Consider the following 23,589-nt stretch of genomic DNA (forward strand, 5'->3'; position numbering starts at 1 on the left):
GAGGAGGGGGGGGGGAAGAAGGGACCTAGTCAGTGCAAACCTCCTTAACTCGCCTCTTTAGCATGGTCAGTTCTGCCAACTTTGTTTTCTCTTTCATATTTGCCCTCCTTGGGAGACACAATAGCTCTGATAAATGCAGTTCATGTCAGGGATGGGGGCTTCCAGAGTTAATGCTGGGGTGTTTGCTTCCCTCCAATAATTCTTCATGTGTAGATACCTGAGCCAGGATGCTTAGACCAAAGCCAGGGCTGTGATGAGCAGAGGCAGGGAGAGGACTCCTGTCTGGGGCTGTCTAGGGTTCTGTATGGTTCTAGAAAGTAGACAGAACTATGAAGTGGGGAAGCCTCTTGAACAGTCTTTGAATCATGACACTAGAAGGACTGTTGGCTCATTCAAGGCCTGGTCATGGGCTTGTGCTACATGCTGGCATGGATTGTGACAACATTGATCAGAGATGGCCCTTTTCCTCTGGTCACCTGTTGGTAGGGTTAGGCTCAGTCTCTACCTACATGTAAGACCTCAGGAGTTGTTGTCAGGTGCTCCAGTGCCTCTCTTGGCTCTGCGTGGCCAGCATTCACTCATCCATACCCCTGTGTGCCTTCTGGCTCCCTTCATCACCTTCCTGTCCTGTGTCCACACCCTAGTCCCAAGGCTACCTCATTTCCCACCACTTGTCAGGGTAGCAGACAGAGGGTATCTGCCTTTCTTTTAGGGGAAGCTACCAATTCTCTCCCCAAAGGTCCAGTTTATAGGTCTCTACCAGTGATCTCCTTGTTACATACAGCTGGTAGGAGGGTGTGAAGGGCTCTGGGCCCTGCTTTTTCCTTAAGGGACACAGAGACACAGTGGTTCATTCCTTGCTTACAGTGATCTGCTACATTGGAATTTCTTTCCACACAGCCTCTTTGGATGCTTGGTTAACTCATGGATTTACTCACAAAATGCCTACTGTATGTCCCCCTATGGGACCTGGCCCAGTTGCTCCCCTTCCTCAATTTAAGATGTTTTTTTCTTTTTTCATCTGCCACATGTCAATAGGAGTTGGTCAAGAAGAGTTCCCTTCTTGCCTTGATTCTTGAACAGAAGTGAAAGACTGTCACAGATTCCCACTTCTCTAGCAGGGCCCTGGTGATGGATGTGGGGTCACTGTCATGGTGGGGCTGGGTGCCTACAAAGAGATGGACTCTCACCACTTGAGTTCCAGGGCCTTCACTCACATGTTGGCAGCAGGGCAGCATCTGGTGTTGGGAAGAGCTTCCTGCATCTTCACTGAATGAAAGAATAGCCCTGGGCCTTGGGAGAGGAAAATCAGTACAAGGCCAGCAATGGGACTAGAAAGTGAGGAGGAAATAACCAGTCTCTTTCACTGTGTGGGGTGGAGGAGGGCGCTCATCTTTGAAGGCAGTGGTGGGAGACTACATGTGGCAACTGGAAGGCAGGCTGTGTGCTGAGGACCAATCGTAAGCAGCAAGGCAGAGGTGGAGCAGTCCAAGTCACACTTGAGGAACCGACAGCCCAGTTGTGGTATCTTCATTGATTGGCCCACCTCCCTGAATGGTTGCTGCCTTCCCAATGGCAGGACACAGTTCTAGCCTGGACTTGGTAAGTGAGCCAGGATAGAGTGTGTGTGTGTATGTGTGTGTGTGTGTGTGTGTGTGTGTGTGTGTGTGTGTGTGTGTGAGTGACGTGGGGGGCTGAGGACATGTTGGTGTTCAGCCTTTGTCCTGAAGTGACAAATTTGCAGATGTGTCCCGGGAACTGTAGCTAAGCAGCTGGTTGTAGAGATGCTCACCCTGTGATTTGTTGCTTTGATTCTTCAGGCCGTGACTTGGCAAGCACAACCCTCCCCGGGTATCCTCCACACGTCCCCCCCGCCGGACAGGGCAGCTACTCAGCACCGACGCTGACAGGGATGGTGCCTGGTGAGTTTGCAATGTCGGCGTCTCCACAGCAGGCAGTGGACGGGGTTGTGGTGGGAGGGCACCCCCTAAGCAGCCCAAGTGACCTCCATACTTTTGAGAAGCAGACCTGAATAAATCAGCAGAGGTCGGCGCAGTCTCTTCTTGAAGCTGGGTCTGCAGCTGTGGCCACATTGGGAAGAACATCAGAGAATGGGTCTTATCTGACACTTAAGCTCCTGGTCAACTACATAGGGCATCTGAACTCAGAGGGGTGCAGGGACGGCCAGTGTGGGGGGGCTCCCCCTAACCTTCCTCTCCTCCCTAACCATCTCTCTTCTCCCTCAGTCTGTATAACATGAACCAGAAAGAAGCCCCAAGGTGCTCTTGGTGGCTTTACTCCTTGAAGTTGAGGACAGTGTTTTCAGGACAGAAGAGTTGTTGGTTGCTGGGTTTGTTACTTGATTCTAAACTGAACACCACTGAAACCTGATTTCCTCCACCAGTGATGTGCCAGTTCTGACATTTAGAACAGAGGCTACCACTCTTTAGAGTGCCTCCTCTGGCCTCTGCTCCCCCATGGACCAGGATGAGTCCACAGGCCCAAGGGTTCCCTCCCTCCAGCCTACCCTGGAGGGCCACCCAAATAGAACTTCTTCTAGCCTCTTCCTCAGGGTCATCTTCCTGAAAATGTCTTAATCACCAAGCTCCATGTGACCAGTTTGTGCACCCCTGAAAATGGGTTCTTGGTAGAGACATGTACAGAGCTTGGGTGTAAGGCCCAAGTATCCCACAGGTGTGTACGAGGCCCCACATGGCAATGAGTGGAGGAAGTCAGGGTACAGACAGATGGGCTTTCCCACATAGCATACCCTGGCACAGAATGCTAAGGAACCCCAGAATTCAAAATTCTATCTTGGCTTTCAGGGTTGTGTGCAAAGTGTATTTAATAAGGTAGGAGGTTGGAGCATATTTCATTTAACGGTTTGTTAGCTTGATTTATGCCTTTTAAATATGAGACATATGGGAAATGGCCTTCATGTGCACTCTTGCCCTGGGTCTTGCCAATACCAGGCAGGCCTGCCAGGTTCTATCGCAAAACCTTTGCTTTTTCTCCTGCAAAGATGTCCCTGTGGCAGATGCCAGGGAAATACTGTGCAGGGGCAAACAGAGGTGGTTGGACACACTGCATTCCCCACATTCACACCCAGGCTCCTCATTTCTCAACCTAAAGTTTGGGGTAGATCACAGGCCATATCCAGGAATAACCCCTTTATAGCACTTTATGACATGCAAAGCCCTTTCCCTGGAACCCTTAGCTAGAACAATGCTGTTAGATGGGCTAGCTCGAGGGTGTGATCCCCATTTCTCTAAATGGCTAAGATTCAGAGATGCTAATGGACTGCCCAATGCAGCAAAGAGGCTCTGCTCTTTCCTTAGTGCTGTGCTGCCTGTGGGCTTTCTTGAGTCCACAACTCTGGCTTCTCAGAAGGGAAGGTTTTAGCATGCCTGGATCCTGTCCCAAGGGCGCATTAGTAGGTGAAAGAGAGGCCACCTGGCTCTTCCTCCCAGTAAACCACTGCAGCCCTCCCTTCCCAGAGAAGCAGCTGAACTTTCTCAGGTTTATCCAAACAGAGCTGCCCTTGGGCCCTGTGATTCCTCCAGCCCTAATTACCAGGCTCCACATACAAATGGCTATGGGCCTAGCAGAGGCCCCGGTGGGATGGTGGCGGCTTCTCATCCGTTAGAGATGGTAGCAAGAATCACAGGACCAAACGAGGGTACAGGTTAGCCAAGTCTACTGCAATGGGAATGCAGGGTAGCCACAGGACCCCCGTGACTCAATCCCCTGCATAGGAGGAGAGCATGGGGGTAGAAAACAAGAATCTTCTCCTCCTCTTCCTCCTCTTGCCTGGCTCTATGCTTTCTCTTCAAGGTAACTTAGTTCTTTCTGTTTAGTTCATCCAGTGTCATGACCTTTGAATTCTTGTTTCTAACATGGTTTGCAAACCTGTTTCTTGGATGGCCTGCGCCCTGAGCACAGAGAGCCCCTTCCCACCAGCTATGTCATGCACAGCACTCTCACTGAAACTATCTCCCCTGTCATGGTCCCTGTGGGTACTGATTGGCTAGTGGAAATAGGCAGGGAAATGTATGTAAACCTGCATGTTAGTTTTCATTAGCAGAAACCACCCCAAATGCAAGCTGCAGAACAATGGAGGTGTCTCACAGCTCTACAGCCACAATTCTGAGTCAATGTCCCTGGGCCCAAGCACTAGCTCTGGCACCTGGGAAGCCCTAGGAAATAACTCTCTTCCGGCCCAGCTTTTCATGTCTCCTGGGAGTCTTTGCTTAGTCTGCATTGCTCCAGGGTGGGGATCTTTACATCTTCTTGTGCCAAATCTCCCTCCTCTTCTCGCCTTTAAGGGTGTGGGTAATCAGAACATCCCCTCCACCTAAAGAACCCAGTTTAATCACATCTGCCAACACCCTCTCTCTGTCCTATAAGGTGATATTGACAGGTTCCACGTAAGGAATGTCAGGTTCTAGGGACCAGGCCATGGCCATCTGCAACCTGTTTGAGGGTTTTGATTTTGCAATTGTTCAGATTTCTGCTGCTTAACCTCTTGGGCTTCTGAGTCTATCACGTATTTACTTGGGATCAGTTTGGCTATGCAGTCTACAGGGAACCTAGACCCCTCCATGCTCTTTTCCACATAGGCTTTCGGAAACACTTTCCATGCATAAGTGGAGCCTTCTTCCATTTAAAGCGTTTACTTTTAGGACACACAGGAAGGAACTGCCTCCAGGGTACATGTGGGCAGTTGAACTCTGAGGTTGTGAAAAAATAGAACTAACATGTTCTGTGCTAAGTAGCAGCTTGTTGGCAGGAATTCCTGCTTACTTTGAACCCTGATGTCATTGGGGTGCTGTCTGCCCCTCTGGCTCCAGGGTGATAGATAAAAAGTAGCCATATGACGAATAGGGTTGATCAGGAGAAAGCGGAGTGTATTAGCAAAGGAACACATGGGACAGATTCCCTTCCAGGCAGGGAACATATTTGCCCTGGGTTGTAAGCTGGGGTCTTTTTAAGGGGGGGGGGGTTTCTGCTTCCTGCAGAAGGTGGGAAGATGTATTTTTTTTGAAGTTGGGCGGGGGGAGTGGGAGAGCGGAACTGTTAAAACCTGTTCTCTTTAGCTATCAAAGCCTGCTGTGTTGGTCAAACAGTGGAGAAAAGTCTGCTTCTCTGGACTTCAAAGACCAAGGTGCTTATCAGCTCAGTTTCCTTTTCTCAGGAGCATGAGAAGTCCTTGAGATCCTGTTGGTGAGGGGGCAGGGCTAGCTGAACCTTAACACAGAGTATCCCTGTATCTGTAGAACATGCTTCCAGTTTTTCTGTGGTGTTAGATTCCCTTTCCACAGCCCTACGCAGATCAGTTATGTTGAAGAAAGCAAATCCCGCATATTATATCAGCTTAGGATGGAGACAGTTTTCAGTTTCTATTTTCATCAAGTCTCAGCAAATGCCAAAAGTTTTGCACCAAAGATTCCATAGTATCTTGATCGGTATGTAACTACTTGATTCCTGCCTGAAGATATTTGTGCAACCTAGCAGATATTGACATGGCATTTGAAACTCTTAAACATTCTGGGCTGTGGGGAAGAAGGGAGTTCATTGCCCTTTGGCTTCGGTGAATCTGAAAACAGGTAAGCACGTTTGAGAACCAGTCAAGGGACTGTGACCCTCCTCCCCAGCACCTTGCTTGATTTCTGCTTTGGGGATTTAGGCCAGAGAGTCTAGGAGGTCCTGACAGTGTCATGGGCTTCCCTCAGCTGCAGCAGATTCTAAAGCTAATGGATGGGAGGCCTGTCAGAATGGTATATACAAAAGAGCATGGTCAGTCCCTATGGTCCCTGTCTGTGGTCCCCATGGTCCCTATGGTCCTAGGCACACTAGTAACCAAGGAGTGGTGGACATCATTTCTAGATGCTTTGCAATCAAGTTCTTTGCTGAACAGCTTTCAAGCTGTTGAGGAAGTAGTAGGATAAGGAACAGAAGGAGAGTGTAATGCCAGAGGGGAGGCTGGTACAGTGGCAAGTGGAAAGGGGGCAGGCCCAGGAGGATGCACTCTGGCAGGATAGTAAGGGTCCTTCTACCTCAGCACCGATGGCTTTCTCAGTTCCTGTCTACCAGCCTGTTCATCCCCATCATACCTTTCTGAGTTTTCTTTACTCAGGCAGGTCTTAACCTGTGACCAGAGACCTAAAACAACAGAAATACACTATTTTTCAATCCTTGAAGTCAGCTGTCCAAAACAGTCTCACTGAGCTAAAGTCAAGGTGTTAACTGAACTGAGTTCTTTCTGGAGACTCGAGGGGAGAGATGCTTTCTTTCTTTCTGTAGCTTGTGGAAGCTGCAAGAATTCTTTGGCTTGTGGCCCCATTGCTTCATCTTCAAAGCCAACACTGCTGGGCCACACCACATCGTGCTGCCATCTCTCTCCCCTGCCTTCCTCTCCTCTGAGAAGGAGTCCCGTGTTTCCCTTGTACTTACCACACAACCAAGCTAATTTCTTTGTTTTCGGGACAGCTCATTAGCAACCTTAGTTCTCGCAACACCCTTCATTTCACTTTGCTACAGGACCTTACGTATTCTCAGGTTCTGGGGATTAGGACTTTAGGAGAGGAAGAGGTTTTCTTTCCTCTGTCCATAGTGAGACTGCCCCTGATTCTGAGTCCTGCTTGACAGGTCTGCTCTGTGGAGGTCACACAAACTTGAGGGGTGGGGGCGGGTTACAGCCAGGCAGGATGTGGCCTAGCTCTCCCAGGAACTCTGGTGCGGTCTGTCATTTTTACTCTGTGGGGGTTAAATAAACTCTGCACACATCCAAAGACATAGTTGGAACCAGCAAACAGGAGTCAAAGGACACTTTATTCCCTCCCTGTGTGAAGAATCTTCTCCACAATTAGAATGGACTCCATTAAAATGGACGGGCTTAGAACAGGTCAGCCAAAGTCAGCAAGGACTTGATGGAAGAGACCTGAGCATCAGATGGAGGTTGGACTACTGTTCTCTGGATGCTTCTCCAGCCCAAGCAACAGGGTCGGAATATATGCTAGAGAATGAATGGCCTTAGCTCTTAGCTCTGTTTATTCTAACTCTGGCTTTTTAAAAGAGCTCTCATTTGGCTTCTGTCCACCCGTCAACCTTGTCCTGGTCTCCAGTGCGTGCACCTGTTGCTTGTTTCTGACTCTTTGCTGCCCTCTCGTGGCCTCCGGTCATTCTGTCATGCCAGGAGTATAGGGTGGACCCTAGACACAACCTGGATGAAATCTCAGGCAGCCTGTTCATTTGTTCAGGCTTTCATTCTTCAAACATTTCCTGAGAGACATTAAGTTTTGGTTCTCCACTCAGTGTGGTATCACAAACACAGCTGCCTCCCTCAGGGAGCTCACAGTCTAGTCTGTAAGATAGATATAAAAAAAAATCGCCCCCATGTTATCCTGTGTTAAAAGCTATGGGGCTGGGGAGATGGCTCAGTCAGTAAAGTGCTTGCTCTGCCAGTATAAGGACCTGTATAAGTGCTTGCTCCGCCAGTATAAGGTGATCCCCAGAACCCATATACAAAAATTCAAGCATAGTGGCACACACTTGTAACTCTAGCTCTGAAAAGGTAGGGACAGGAGGATTCCTGGGGGTTGCTGGCCAGCCAGCCAAGTTTACTTGGGCAAGCCATAGGCCAATGGGAGATCCTGTCTCAAAAAAAAAAAAAAAAAAACTAAGGCAGATGGTGCTTCCTGAGGAATGACACCCAAGGTCATCCTCTGGCCCCCACATGTACCCACATGAACATTCACTCATGAATAAATAAAAGACAAACTCCAGAAATGCATATAGTGTCCAAGAAGCTGGAGGAAGGGGCTGCTGAGTTGACTGGGGCAATGGGGTGAATGAGAGCAGTCAGGGAAGGTCTTCCAGAGATTATTTGAGCTAGAGCTTGAAGACTGGGTTTGCCAGTCCAAGAGGAGGATGCTGGGTAAAGGGCTAGTCATGAGGAGCCCCATGGGGACCAGAGAGCACCTGGCAGGAGCTGGGAGTAGCCTCCGAGGGCTGGAAGAGAAGAGCAGGGTGGCAGGCTAGGCCTGATGGAAAAGGCCTCCACAGCACCAGCCTCGCTCCCTGCAAACCTCAGGGCAGGAGGTAGTGCTCCCCACAAACCTCAGGGCAGGTGGTAGTGCTCCCCACAAACCTCGGGGCAGGAGGCTTCTGGTAGCCTTTTTCCAGGGCAGGCTCTACTGAGGACATCTGGACTGAGTCTAAGAACTGAGGCTTCTGTGTCCTCACAGAGGGGAGCACAAGGGTCCAAAATGGACTGATCTTATGTAACTAAAGTCCCTGAGATGACTCCAGGCTTAGAGAGAAATTGATACCTCTTGACTACAGTTGGGAAGAAAAGTGCTACAACAGCAAAGACCCAGAGTTGGAAAGGCTGCTGGAGGCCTGAAGGTCCTACTTGAGTTGAGGAGATCTGGGTTCCGATTCTAGCTGCCAGATGCTCACAGGAGGACCTTATGGCATGGTCTTGAGGCTTCCTACTTGTCAAAAAAGGAGATGGTGGGTAAGGAGAACTGGCTAAATGCTCCTTAGGGGGAGCCTTGGTCCTGTCACTCCAGGGCTGGCTGATGTCGTCTTCTGACTAGCCTGGAGGCTCTGGAAGCCCTGCCATTGCTACTGTAAGTGGGCAGTAACTGCTTTCCAGTTTTCCTCAGATTTAGGGCTGTGAAGTGATAAAGCCACCTCTGGGCTATCACATGTGATTTGGTAAAGACCTCCAGCGTGTTCCTGAAGGAAGGCGGTTTAAGGATATGCTAACCCCACACAGCTGTTACCATATCTCCACCAGAAAGACCTCCAAACTGCTGTGCAGGCTCTCACCTCTGCACCTGAGAAGCTTGGGAAACTGGAAGCTTAGGGCAAGAAAGTGAGCAGAGGTCAACAGATTTGTCCCATTGTCATCAGCTGAGTCCCTTTGGGGAAAGTAAAGGTGGAGAAGGAGGATGTTCCAGCCTCCAGTAAGTGCTAGGAATTTGTTCACACAGGCCAAACAAAAGCAGCTTTCCTGGCTTAGAGTGTTCAGGAAGTGGCTAGGAAGGATCCCTTACTGGGGCCTTTGGAGCTGGAGAATACCTTCATCTCTCGATCAGTGTCACATGCTTTCCCAGGTCTCTGGCTCCTTTGACGGTGGTGGTTGACTCAAGGCACCAGCCATGGTATGTGAGGTCACAAGGAGCTCCTGACTGTTTCCACCTCAGGTCCCTCTGCTGGTGGTATTTCTTGAAAACAATACGTGACTGGGTTGTGGATGGCCTTGTGGATCAAGGAGCTACAGTCATGATTTGCTTTAGAAGAAATGAAAGCATTTGTGGGAGACCTACTAGATGGAGAAGGGGTGGTTGGGTGGGTTGGGTCGGATGGCCTTTCAGGTCATTACAGTTGAGAGGCTGAGGTACATGGTACAGAAAGGAACATGGGAGACACATGGCATCCTGTGGAGAATGGATGGTCTTGATGGGTCATGAGCTCTGTCCATGACCAAGTCAGGTACTGATTAGAGGTAGACTAGGCATGAATCCAGGAGTGGGGAAAGACTGCCTTGCCATCCCCAGACCCTGGTCCCACAGGTGGTACAGAGCTGCCTGACTCCAGGTTTCAGGCTGAAGGCATTCAGCTGCAAATACCTCCCAGTACCACCACTGTTTGCTGAAAGACCAACCAAGAGGGCTTATGGCAATTCTTTCTATCGACCTGGCAGAGTCTTGCCTGGAGGCAAATGAGGAAAAGCAGATACAGGCCTAGCTTCCAGAGGTGTGAGGTGGACTGAGAGAGACTGCAGTCCCAGGAGGAGTCAGGCCAGGCAGCACCCCACCATCACTTCTCCCCCTGTCCCCAACTACCAGGGCTCCAACCAGCCTCTTCACCTACACATCAGAGTCTGCCCCCCTCTTCACTGCTCACTGCTGTTCACTTTTCCTGCTTTTTCATGTGTCTTAGCCCCTGCCAGACTTGAGGCCCTGCAGGAGGAAGTTGGTATCCCACCCTGGATGTCCCACAGGACAGGAGTGTCATAAACAGGAGTGCAGGACCCCAGAGAGGCCCTATACTAAAGGCCTATTTCCTTTTCAGGAATTTTTAACAGTCATAGGTCTGTAAAAAGCCCCTTTTTTTGCCTCTGAAATTCAAAAAAGAAACTGGCAAGCTGACATTAATAAGTGCTGTATGAAATGTCTACACATTGCAACATTAACTTCATTAACTATTACATTTAGGACTCATAAAAATTTCATCATAATTTTTGGGTTGATTTTCCTCACTTTGTAAAAGTTTCCAAAGTCTACACCTTGATTGCTGAGAAACTAGCTAATCACTCATTACATCACTCATACCCAAATAATTTCAAAAGTGAGGTTATAAAAATGATATTTTTGTATTTTTGAGGAGAAATTAAGAGTGTGATTCATTCATTATGCTATAAAGTGGGGCAGGGGGTTGCTTCCATACCTCTAGGATGGTAACTAGGTGTCTGGGGAGGAGGGCTGGGAGAGACCCTGAAATCCTATTAAACCCATTGACCATAATGAATAATGGCAGGGCCTTGAGCTGGTTAGGTATCAGTAGCCTTCAGTTTACTTCCCTCAATTTACTGAACATCTACATGTGCCAAATAGGAGCCTGTCAGTAAGGACCTAGAGGGCAACAAGTGTAATGACAGGTTAGCCTGGGGACTCTGGGAACACAGAGAACAGGGATTCAGCCTGGCCAGGGGATGCCAGGCACAGAGGGTGACTGCATATCTGCATGGATAGGAAAGATATGCTTCTGCAGAGGGTTGTGCAAAGATTAAGAAAGCACCACTGTCTGTATCCAAGGATGGGGAAGTGAAGGACCCAGCCAAAGCCTTCAGAGGCATCCATGATACTCGCCCAGGCAAGAGAGAGATCTAGCAAGAGGCAGTTCTTAGGTTGGTTGTTGAGGGAGAAACATGCTAGCCAATGGAGGGAGCAAGGATGAGCAATCAAGGGCCCAGGACAGGGTGGTATATAGAAAGGTTGAGGCATGCTTGTCCCTATGTGCCCCAGGGTCCTTCCAAACCAGCTCTAGTCTTCTGTGTTTTGGCCCTTTGACTTGCTGGAATCTGCAGACCCCTGTCTCCAAGACCTTGTCAGGTGTGAGCCCTCGGCTGGACCACCCACCACCTCTAACCCCAAAGCTCAGTCCATCTGGGACACTACTGTCCAGAGCCCAGAGCCTTCAGGGGCAGTAAGAGTCAGTGAAGCTTAGTTTCTGCCCTCCAGAGGAAGCGTGTTCTCCAATGAGGCCAAATCTCTTCACTTAGTAGCTAATTCTACCAGGTGCTTCTCTTCTACCTCTCCCTCACCACAACCTACACGGTACCTGACAGTCTATAGAGGAGACACGAACTTATCACCAGTTACCACTGAAAGCATTTTGTGGGGGTGGAATGCTCACCCCATGGTACCTGACAGTCTATAGAGGAGACACGAACTTGTTATCACCAGTTACCACTGAAAGCATTTTGTGGGGGTGGAATGCTCACCCCACTTCAGAGGCAAGTTAAGAGCTTGGGGTGATGTTACACCTTGCTTGGGCCCACTCCACAGGCAGTCTGGGAGAGGCCAGGCTAAGGGTTAGAACTCCTGTTTCAAGTTCATTCAGCCCTGGAGACTGAGAGGAAATAGAAGCTATTTGGTGGGTGTGGGACCCAGGAGAAAGATATGGCTTCCCTGATGTTCCCTTGAGGCTGCAGATAGCCATCCTGACCCAGACCTCTTTCCTGGCACAGGAAAAGCCCTTCTTACTGGGATACTAGGAAGCACATTTCAGATTTTGGAATATTCCTTTCTTCCACCCTGTCTGTCCATGTTGAGTCTGTCCTCCTAGGCCCAAACCAAACAAATACTCTTTCGTGATATCTGCTTGGCATCAGGAGCCCCACCTCCCTACCCAGGGCCCTACCCAGGGTCAACTCACCCCTAAAGCACTACTCATGGTCTGCTTGCTTAGAGTTTTGGGGACCATGTGCCCCCATCTCCTAGCTGATTCTGGAGTCAGGCCCTGCCTGGAACTCCTCAAAGAGCACGTGCTGTGTCCAGTCCCTACACACAGTGAGCCCTAAGGAATCTGGTGGAATTCATTTGAATACTGCACTCATGACTCCCTGGATTGTCTGGTCAGAGTGGAGTTGGGGGCTCAGGGTCCAGGGTGTGATTAAACAGGGCTTGTGCTCCACTTAAACGCTCCCCTGGTCCTTTCAGTATTTGCTCTGCTCTCTGGAAGATGCTGAGACAATGGCCCTTGTTACCCTCTGTTTGAGCTATTTATTTTTTTCACTTTTCCCTTCTTCCCCTCCCAGGGGACTCGCCTCTCGCCCTCATCCCTCATGTTTTCCCTTTCACTTGACTGTCACTCTCATTGTCCTCCAGGGGCCGGGAACGCGGGGTGACAGGCAAGGGGAGCCCAACCGGGCTGGGGAGGCTGGAAATATAGTCATTAATGGGACCCGTGAAGCCCAGATGTCCTCCCTGAATGCGGGTAATTTGTTTTTAATGAAAAACCACGCGGTGACCCTGAACAAATGAATTTTCTTTATAAGGAGTCTATGTGCAGAGGCACAAATAAAGGACCTGAAACGGAGACTTAAATCCAGGGTTGAAAGGAAGAATGAGAGGAGCAGGAAGAGCAAGAGAAAAGAGAGGTTTAAAATGACAACTGTCTTTGCATGTCCTTTTGTCTAAAGAACATCCCAGCCTTGAAATGCTTTGGGCATTGTCCTGCCAGACCAGAGTACAGGACAGTTGGGGCCATTTCGAGATCTTCACCCCAGTGCTATTTCCAAACCTCTTTGTGCTTCCTTAGAACCGGTCCCATAGTGGCCTGAGCCCAGTATGAGTGTTGGTCCCATTTTACAGAGATAGAAACTGAAGCCTAGGAAAACAGGGTTTCTTTGGTTCACACAACTGTGAGTGGAGAGTCTGGGTGACAAGGAAAGAACTTTGCCCACTTGGAGTTTGACTCTTGGATATACTGTTCTCACGTTTAGAAATGGCTCTCTTGTGTGGCCTGAGCTGATCTCAGAGAAGGCAAGGTGCCATGTCTATACTGAGGGGTCCTGGACTGAAGCAAATGTCCAGGGTTCCCAGGATTTTTCTTGGGACCTGGCAACTGTCCAGCTTTTCCAAGAACACTTTGGGTAGAGGATTGTCACAGAAAGAAGCCCTAGGAATGAGCCACAGAAAAAACTGATTGGTGAAAAGAAATTGATGTCTGACTTTCACAAACACAGATCAGCCCTGTGGCAGCCATTACCTCCCAGGATCTTCTATGGGGAGTGTAGAACATGTTGTGGGGGGCAGCCATGAAGGCACTGTCTCAAGGGAGGTCCAACCAGGGGAACAGGCAAGTCCACCCTGTTGGTGAAGCATGAAGGTAGTTGGCAAGGGCCTAGATTAAAAGATGGAGGTGGGTCCATTCTAACACATACCGCCCAGAGTTAAAGAGACCTCCGTGTATTCTACAGTAACTTTGCCCTCCACTGTGGATACACAGGCTAGGAGAGCACAGCTGACAACAGGAGAGGAGCTGGGTAGAGTCACAGGGCAAGTCAAAGGCAGAGCCAGGCTGCCCTGGTGTCCCCATCTTCTCAGCTTTTCCTTGAACTAAGGAAAGAGGAAGGTTTGTCTCCTAGTCTCACACAGACTTGGTATTTTCAGGATGGTAAACAAATTGATGAAAGATCCCTGTCCACCCACCCTTCACTGTGCTCCAGCCCGGGCCTTGGGGACCTGGCCAACTCCAAGAGCCTTTGCCATGGCTTAGCTGCTCTGCCCCAGTGGATGCAAATGGTGGCCTCCACAGACCAGCAGAGGGAGGCCTGGGACCCAAGGCATTACAAGACTCTGATTCCCCGAATCAGGTAGCCAGACAAAAATAATGATTGTTTTCTTTTCCTGGGTTCAGTTTCCCTCTGGAAGTGGTAACCCAATTAGGAAACTAGATAAACAGAAAACTTAGCCTGAGGTCACAACCCCCCCCCCCTTCTATTTAGGCCTTTGCCTCACAGGTGCTGGCTGAGTCCCTGCCTGCTTCCTCAGCTACCAGGAGCGGACCCCCCTCACTGCAGGCTTCCTCGGTAATTGATGATTTATTCCCTGCTGACTTCCAAAATGGATTTGAGAAAGCATCTTGACCTTTCAACCACATCAGGCTGGCCTGAAATCCCCAGCACAGAACAGGAGAATTGCCAGCATCCCATGTGGGGCCAGGGAGTCGCCCCACAGCCACCCAGCGCCTACATGCCAACTTGCTGCCTTGTCATAGTAAGGCCAGCACAGCCACTTTGGTGTCTAACCCTGAGCCTAGCGGGGCTGTACCTGCCCCCCCCGGGGGGGGGATTTGAAGCTGCTTGGAAACAGTGCCTCTCTGGGTGGGTTCCAGAGCATGTTTCCATGAACACACTTCCAACCAAAAGGATCACTAGAAACACAGGCAAGTTGTCATTTCAACAGTGGACAGTTACTAACACTGGGCAGGGTTGTCAGTTGACAAGAAAATTCTGGTGATGGCTTGGCTTCATTCATTGCCATTGGACCAGCTGGGAGGGGTCTCTTGATTGTCCTCATTTGTGAGATAAGTTTTGGCCTTCTTTCCTTCCTTCTTTCCTTCCTTCCTTCCTTCCTTCCTTCCTTCCTTCCTTCCTTCCTTCCTCCCTCCCTCCCTTCCTTCCTTCCTTCCTTCTTTCCTCCCTTCCTCCTTCCCATCTCTCCTTTCCTCTCTCCCTTCTTTTCTCATTACCTCCCTTCCCTCCCTCCATCCTCATTCACTCATTCATTCATTCATTCCTTAGGCAATCCTGAGCTCCTCAGGAACCCAACTTACAATCGCACAGGAATGACCCAATGATTCTGACCCCTTAGGCACCTCAATGAGAACTTCCCTGTTTCCTGTTCAGAATGGAAGGAAGCCAGCTTGAATGTGGTGTTTTGAGGGTGGTTTTGCTGGATGATAGTCCCAGGGAGCAGAGGGGATGCAAAGAGGGTGAGATTTGAGGGCCACAGCAGCTGGGTGCCCTCCTGCCCTCAGGGATATGTATGCATATACAGCTGACTGGGGGCCAGATCTGGCCAAGCTTACACTCAACTCACACTCCCCTCCCTGGGAGGGCTCTAAGGGAAGCCTGGCCCCTGGAAACCTCAGTCCTTGAAGCAGGGGCTGGCCCGCGTGTACAAACAGGGGGCTCAGTAGTTAGGAGCAGGGAGGAGCAGGGAACTGCCCTGAATGGCTGCCTGCTTTGGAAATTTCTATGCATTTGTAATAACAAAATTACCATAATTTGCTCGTTAACGCAGCTAGATCAGTCAAGCATTGTTCCATCGCGGGCGGGCTGGGAGGTGTGCGCCTCTCTGCACACTCCACACACCCCAGCAGCCTGCCAGCCCGTTAGAGCACTGGAAATTAGCATGCAAATAGTCCTAATTCGGTGGGCGAGCTGTCAGGCAGGCCTCTCCGGCCCCGTCTCTGTGAAGACCCTGACAGCCCGGCTCCAGAGCCGGCCCACCCTCCTTGCTCCAGCCAGGAGGGGCTCCGAGGGGCACCTCCAGACTGACAGCTTGGCGGCCTCCCTCCCTCCGCCAGCGCCATCAGGCCTGGCGGCAGACTCCCCGGGGAGCAAGCAGGGCCTGCCACCATGCTGGCCCAAGGCAGGCAAGGCAGGCAAGCGGCTGGGCTGTGGGGGAGGCTGGCCCATGCTCAGGCCTACCAGCCTTGGCTGGCTTGGGGCTATGAGAGGTGCCGGCCTGACTCAGGATCCAGTGGGAGCACAGGGACTCTCCCAGCTGGTGGGTTCTGAGCGGCCCCAGGGGACTCTGGGAGTACCTGCCACCTGTACATCTGTAGGAAGCAAGTTCAATTCCTGTCTTCAGGGTTACAGGTCTCTGAGGGAGCTCTGCCTCCCTTAGGCTTGCAGTCTGCACCTTCTTGGTGGCACCATCTTTTTGGTCTCCTTGTGGGGGCTGAAGAGGGAGGCCTGGCTCTGCAGCAGCAATAACTGAAAACTTCCATGCACATTCCTTTCATCCCTCATACCTCTGGCCTTTCCTTCTTCCTGGACGTGGGGTTGGTGCTACCCCATTTCAGGGAAGAAGGAGCTTTCTCTTTGGGACTTCCAGTACTAAGATAAAACCCGGAAATCTTGCTGAGCCCTTTTATTTTGAGGTGGGAGCTGACTCTGTTGCCCAGGCTGGCCTTGAACTTCTGAACATTTCTATTTTAGTTGGGGGGTGGCAGGGGCTTGTTTGTTTGATGTATGTCCTGTGGCAGGAGATACTGGGGGTGGAACCCTAGGCAAGCACTCAACTGCCAAACTACACCCGCAGCCCTCATGGCCCTTTGAATAGGCAAAAACTCAGATCACACCTCTGCCTGACAGTGTGACCCAGGGCTTATTCCACTTTCCCTGGGCTGTTCCCAGGCTCTTTGTTCAGGACCTTCTTCCTTCTCATGAGCAGACAGAGAACCTCATGCCAGGACTCAGAGTTTGTTGAGTGGAAAGTAGGCTAGATCTCAGTCACCTGGCTGCTCTTGTCTAGTGACAACCTAGTCATCCTTATGTGACTACTCTGCCCCTTTTGTTTTAGGACATCTTACTGGACCTTTTTAACCCTTCAGATAAATGAAGAGTTAAGAGAAATCCCAAGAAACTCAAAGCTGGCTTCTCCTCATTCTCTCTGGGGCAGGAGGCAGATCACCAGCCTGAGTTTCTGTTACGTCACAAGGTTACTTAGCATTCATCACAGAGCCTGGTACAGGGCACAGGCTAATGAAATGTTTGAGAAACCACCTTAAATGACCTGTGAATCGAATCAGGCCAGGAGGCAAGCACACTGAGTCCAGCCACCAGCCTAAGCCGGTGTTTCTCCCCAACACAGCCTTTCTTCTGCACCTGTTCTGGTTGGTTGGTTTAGTGTTACGAGAAGTTACTAATGGAACTTAGGTTCTGTATACCAGCATCTCACATCCTGCCAATCACAGCACCCACCCCACATGCACCCCCAGCACTCTAGGGGACATCTCAGGGGCACATCTGTTCTCGCTCTTAGGGTAGCACTGGGAACTTCTGAAATTTCCTGCATGAGTTGGGACAGAAGCTTTACAAACTTCATTTCTGTTGGAGGAAGTATTGTAGGGCTCCCCCTAGTGGACAAGTGAGATACCTTACCCCCTGTGTTTCTGTGTGTGGTGGTGGGTCAGGCTGCTTCCCTGGCCCACAGCTGCCTCAGTTTACTCAGTTTCCACATCTATACTCTGCCGGAATTCTCACTGGAACCCCAAGGCCGTGCTTTGCGCTGCTCTTGTCAGAGGCACTGTGAGAGGACAGGGTTGGCCATGCGGCCATGCAGCACCAGGACTACACTCCAAAGTATTTTCCCTTTACCCAGTAGCCCTCATCTGGCCCAGCACCATGCATAGCCTCAGCTTTGGCCAGCTAACCATCTATTTGCATGGCATGTGGCCTGGTTCTTCCCAGCCTTGTAGCATCAGGCCCCAAGGGCCAGAGGTTTCTACTTGGTGGATGGGTCAGTCTTCCAATGAATATTTGCAGTGGCTCCCCTATGTCACCTCTCTGCTACCCTTGTGCCTCCAGGTCACTTTTAACAGCAGCTCCAGTGAGCCCAAGCCAGGCATGTCCTCCTTTGCAAGGATAGATGCCAGAGGCCTTCCATGACCCGATGACCACTTCTCTCCCTAATCTCTTCCCTCTCTCTCGCTTCCCCATTCATACAGAACTCTTGGTCCACCCACACCCCAGCCTCACTCCCATTCAGGGCCTTGGCACGTGCCGTTCCCTCTGCTCTTCCCACCGTATTCACTTCCTTCGGCCTCTTACTCAAAGGGAAGCCCTCCCTAGCCACTCTGTCTACAATCTCGTTTCTTCCCCAGCTTTTCTTATTCCATTCCTTGTGTTTCCCCCTCAGCACACAGCACTGTCAAGCACACTGTATGCTCTGTTTTCATTCTTCTGACTTTACTGTATGATTGTTTCCCAAGAGCAGAAGCTCAAAGAAGGCTAGGACATACCCTCTGATCTGCTTAGGACTGTGGCCTGAGAACATGAACAAGGGGGTGAAATGTTGACTGTGTGCAGTGCACCTAGCTTCCAGTTGGGCTCCCACCAGGGATCTCTGGCACACAACCTGGGTCTTCTCCCACCTACTCTCTTTATGTCTCTCAGAAGACTTTTCCTCTCTTCCTTCCATGGCCCCTGACAATGACCCTTCTCTCCTTTCTTCTCCTCTGGTTTCCTTCTCCCAAAGCTGCCTTAGCCAGGTCTGTGGGCTAGTCTCAGAAGACATATAAGTGTCAGTACCATTTAAGGAAGAATAGATTTTAGGCAGGTGAGATGGCTCAGCAGGTAAAGGGGCTTACTACCAAGACTATAATGACTTGAGCTCGAATAGGTCTCCATCAGGGAAAACTGAGGCCTGGCCTGAGGAAGGGCCTTGATATAATGTGTTTTGGAGAGAGGACCATGCCACATGCCTGCACCTGCTCCAGCCTGGGAGTGGTGCCAACTGGCTGCCTTTATATAGTCTATTCCTTACCAAGAACTCTGAGGAATGGTGGCCCAAGATGTGACCTGAGGCCATCTGCCTGGTCAGCCCTTCTTGGTGGTTAGCCTGCAGGGGCAGCCTTCTTAGAACTTGGGCTTCTTAGGGGCCCTTTTCAGAGGCCTAGACTCTGAGGCCTCTGAGGATACTGGGAAATTCTGTCACATGGACCAGGTTACCTCCAACTCCATTGTACATAGTCAAAGCAACATCTCCCATCTCCTGGGCAGAAGTTGGCAGACTGTGGCTTGCTAATGCAGATAGCTATGTTTCCAACAGCTCTCTGTGGGAGGCTGGTGCTGATCCTCTGAGGACCAGGCCTCACCCACTAGTTCTCAAACTTAGTGTGTGTTGGAACGACTTTGGCAGTCTGGATAAATCCTGATGGCTGGCCCAACTCAGGTTCAAATAACCTAGTCTCAGGTGTGTCCCCTGATCTGAACTTTCAAAGCTCTGTAGATGGCTATAACAAACAGCCTGGGTCCCTGTATCACTGAACATTGTTCCTGCCCTGGGGCAGCTTTGCATCAGGATCAGGGTAGACCTGCAAGAGAATATGATTTGTTGACATGGTGAGCAGCAAATCCCCTCCCTCCTTTGGGTGATGAAGTACAAAGGATTGTGTGGGGAGGTAGCATTGAAGGTCTTGGGGGGGGTTTGCTGAGATCCTGAAGCCAGCATGGGGACAGAGCTCTGGAGAGCCCATCCAGTACAGAGAAGTGACCATGAGAGTCACAGCACCTAAAGGGCCCTGAGGGCCCTAGTCTCTGGCTTTCTTAACCCTCACTCTGAGAGAAAAAATACTGCCCCCCCTCCCCTGCCTCAGCCCCAGCTTGCCTCTAGTACCTGTCTCAGCACACTGGTCCCTAGCCACTATGGACAAAGGTAATTTATGTGTATGCAGCCCTCTCCTGCAGACTGTGGGCTCTCCTTGGGCAGGGACCGTGTCTGATTCATCTCCACTTCCCAGTCCCAGCCCTGCATGCTGGGGGCAGGAAAGGTGTGCAAAATTGAGTGTGCTTCTCGGGGTGCGGTGGGGCTCAGGGCTCCGGAGTTCCCAGCACACAGTGAAGCCGCATATCGCAGTGGTAATTGTGGAGGTAAATCTTGTCTAGTCTCCTAGCAAACACTTGGGGAGGCATTCCATAAATATGTCAGCAGCAGCATTAAAATTTGATGGCAGGCGGTGCAGGTTGGACTAGCACTGTGACTTCCCAGCAAGGCACGACACCTTCACCTCCATCTCATTAGTCAGCCCACAATGCTAAGTCCTCAGCGAAAGCCCAGCCTTGCCAGAAGAGGGGACTTCAAGGCCCCCAGCTGCTCTCAGGGAGAGGCCAGGTCAAGGCCACAGGAAAGTGTTTGCTTTGGGCTGGCACTAAGAATGTGCCAGGATGTTAGAGGACCCCTGAACTGGGGGCTGCTGGGACAATTTTTTTGAGACTGGGAACTGGTGATAGGAACCAGGATCTTGGTAACACAGACCAAGGGACCAGATCTTTACAGTCAGCCTGGTAGAAATTGTCTACTTGCTCCCACACAAAGAGGCCACACAGAACTTGTTAAAGAGTTGGAGGGTACATCTATCATTAAGCAAGGAAAGAGTCACTGGCCAGGAGCAGCGGGGGCAGGTAGTGTTTCTCAGTGGCAGAAAGGCCAGACACCAATCTTGCCTTCCTTCTACCTCACCATTGCCCATTTTGGGAAACTGAGGCTAGGTTAACCTGGAAGGGACATGCCAGAAGAAACCCATGATCAGAGATCCTGGTTCCCAGTTTGAAGATTTCCTTACAGGGCTGGAGAGATGACTCAGTGGTTGAGAACACTGGCTGATCTTGCAGAGGACTAGGATTTGGTTCCCAGCACCCACATGGTGGCTGACAACTGTCCATAATTCCAGTTCTAGGGGTTCCAACACCCTCTTCTTGTCCCCATGGGCATTGCATGCATGTGATGCATATGTAAGCAAAATACTCATACATATAAAACTTAAAAATTTTTTTCTTAAAAAATTTCCTTATAATCAAGATTTTTAGACTTTTGCTGAAATACAAGAAAAACACCTGAAATATATTTTTAATATAATATTTTTATTAATTCTTTGAGAATTTCATACATGCATATAATGGGTTTTGATCTTTTCACTCCTCCATCCTTCCTCTAATTCCTCCTAGATCCACCCCCCTCCCTTTAATAACCCACCAAGTCCAATTTATGTTGTCCATGTACTCATGGGTATGGAGCCATCTCCTGGAGCATGTTCAACCTATCAGAGGCCACACTCTTAAAGAGAACTGACTCTTTCCCTCAGAAGCCATTAACCTGTAAATAGTTCCTCAGTTTGAGGTGGGAGCTCCTGAGTCCCTCCCCACTTCATGCTGGATGCTGTGCAGGTCTTGATCTTGTGCAGGTCTTGTGCAGACAACCACAGCTGCTTTGAGCTCATGAGCACAGTGGGTCCTGTCATGTCCAGAAGGCTGTTTTCCTCCAATCCTCCCCAGCCTCTGCCCCTACCAATCTTTCTGCCTCCTCTTACAAGATGGTCCCTAAACTCTGTGGAGGAGGGGTGATATAGAAGTCCCATTTGTGGCTGAGCACTCCACAGACACCTGTTCTCTGCACTTTGACTAGTTCTGAGTTTCTGCATTAACTACCTGAAATAAAAGTTTTGTTTTGGTCTTTTGAGACAGAGTTTCCCTGTAGCCTGAGCTGGCCTGGAATTCAGTATATAGATCAGGCTATCCTCTATCTTACAGAGATCCACCTGCCTCTGTCTTCCAAAAGCTGAGATTAAAGGCATATGCCACCAAGCCTGGCACTGAAATAATTTTTTAGCACGAAGAATAAAAATCCCCAATGTGTCCATTTTCCCAATAATCAAAGCATTGAGTTTAATATCAAATAACCCCTTACATTTGCATCACACTTTTTGATTCACAAAGAATTTTCAAGTGTGTCAATACTATTTGGCTCCATGAGAGTTGTAATAATCACACTATAGGTGAGCTCCTCCGATTCAGAGTTACAATGACTTTTCCAGAGCCACTCAGCTAAGTGCCAGTGGGCTCCAGTCAGGCCTGACTGCAGCCTCCCAGTTACCAACACAGAGTGGCCAACCACTGTGCTCTTAGTATGCAGAGAACCACCTTTCTACCTTTCTGCCATTAGTTCCAAACCTATACTGCAGCCCAGAGCTGCCAGTGTTTCTAGAAATGTTTTGCCAGCCAGGGTCTGACCTGAGCAGCTGGGGAAATGAAAGAGGAGCAGGAGCATGGCCTATTGTGTGCCAGGTGTGTTCCTTACCTTGGTTTAAAAAAAAAAAAAAAAAAAAAAAAAAAAAAAAAGGCCAGAGACGGGCTACTTATGAAGAAAAGAGAGTCTTATTTGGGCTTATTCTGGGTATTCAAATCCAAGATCAGGCAGCCTTATTGTTTGGACCTGTGGGAGGGGTTGTAGGTGCATTACAATGAATCATATCACTAGTAAGGAAACAGAGAGAGAGAGGAAGGGACCAGAGTCCCACCCTCTAAGACTTAAAAATTTCCCACTAGGTCCCACCCCTCAAAGGCTCACAACCCATGTAGTGCCATCCTGGGCATCAAGCCTTTAACACGAGGACCTGTGGGCAGGACATTTAACACCCTGATGAACTGAACTCTTGACTGGGAGGAGCTGGAGACCCCCTTTTTCCTCTTTGATGCTTCAGAATGTAGCCTGGGCTGGCAGATAGACAGGGATAGACTTTGGAACCCAGTAAATGATGAAGTTCCAGTATCTTCTGAGGCCCAGATAACAGCCACTTCCTACAAGAAGTCTTCCTGGCTGTCTTAGTCAAAATGATTTTCAGTTTCTGTGCTGTTTGCAAATTTACTTTGCTCTTTGCTAGAATCCATGTGTCTCATTCTGTATCTAAGAATCACATGGAATTCTCACAGCTTTGAAGACTGGGCTGATTCTACCCCTAGGGACCTAGCATGGAACTCGGAATGGATTTGCCAAAAGAAAGTCTATGGTCAGTATGTGGATCTGATAGGAAAGATGCAGCCCCCAAATCAGAGATGGAATATAAGTTTCCCCAGGATCATGTATAAGGGTCACAGGAATCTTCGGACTTTGAGAATCAGTGTCATTTTCTACCACACATAACCATTTTTATTTATCATTATTTCCAAATAAGGATAATGGCACAAATGAGTCATAACATGGGCTGGACACCTGAGGACCTTGTGAATTCATTAGACATCCCTCATGGATATGTAGGTTGGATTTTTGTTGCTATAGTTTATATCTGGAATGTTCCCCGTAGGCCCATGTGTTAAAAGCTTAGACCTCAGCCTGTGGTGTCATTGGGAGATAGTGGAGCCTTTAGGAGGTGGAGCCTAGTGGGAGGTCTGTGGGTCATTGAGAGAATACCCTTGAAGGGGATTGTAGGATAAGGCTTTCCTCTTCCTCACTTCCATTTCCTGGATGTGAGGTGAACAGTTTTCCTCTGCCACGTCTTCCACCATGATATGCTGCCTCACCACCAACCCCAAACATGTGGGTTCTGAAGATTCCAAAACTGTGAGCCCAAATAAAACTGTTTCCAAGTTAATTATCTCAGGTATTTTGTTATAGTGACAGATTACAATTCAAATGTCATTCCATCTAAACTGTGGAAACTGAGGCCTGGAGGATTAGACATTGGGGGAGGCATATCTGGTAATATTCTGGTTACTCAAAGTCTTCAGACTGAACATTTTCCAATGGCCAAATAGGTGCAGGAAAAGTTGTTAAGAGAAATCCCAGAAGCTGGAGACATGGTGGCACATACTTTAATCCCTGCACTTGTGAGGCAGAGGCAGGTGGGCAGGTGGGCAGGTGGATCTCAGTGAGTTCAAGGCTAGCCTGGTCTATATAGTGAGTTCCAGGTCAGCTGGGGCTACAAGGAGACCCTGTCTCAAAAAGACCAAGAAAGAAGAAGGAAGGAAGGAAGGAAGGAAGGAAGGAAGGAAGGAAGAAAGGAAGG

The 23,589-nt window shown here is 49.6% G+C and overlaps 1 protein-coding gene across 6 annotated transcripts in view; it reads left to right on the top strand.

The window, feature by feature from the left end:
* Positions 1-23,589, top strand: part of Pax5 (paired box 5) — a 192,748-nt gene that overhangs the window by 152,631 nt on the left and 16,528 nt on the right. For 4 of the 6 annotated variants that reach the window (XM_008847694.2, XM_008847696.2, XM_008847698.2 and 1 more), the window contains one exon: positions 1,821-1,922. The exons of the other annotated variants lie outside the window; for them this stretch is intronic. In XM_008847694.2, coding sequence (XP_008845916.1) covers positions 1,821-1,922 — 102 coding nt within the window. The remainder of the gene's footprint in view (positions 1-1,820; positions 1,923-23,589) is intronic. 6 annotated transcript variants of the gene reach the window in all.

The sequence above is a fragment of the Nannospalax galili genome, unplaced genomic scaffold (assembly GCF_000622305.1).
Source record: "Nannospalax galili isolate Female #2095 unplaced genomic scaffold, S.galili_v1.0 scaffold263, whole genome shotgun sequence".
In the NCBI taxonomy this organism is placed as follows: domain Eukaryota; kingdom Metazoa; phylum Chordata; class Mammalia; order Rodentia; family Spalacidae; genus Nannospalax; species Nannospalax galili.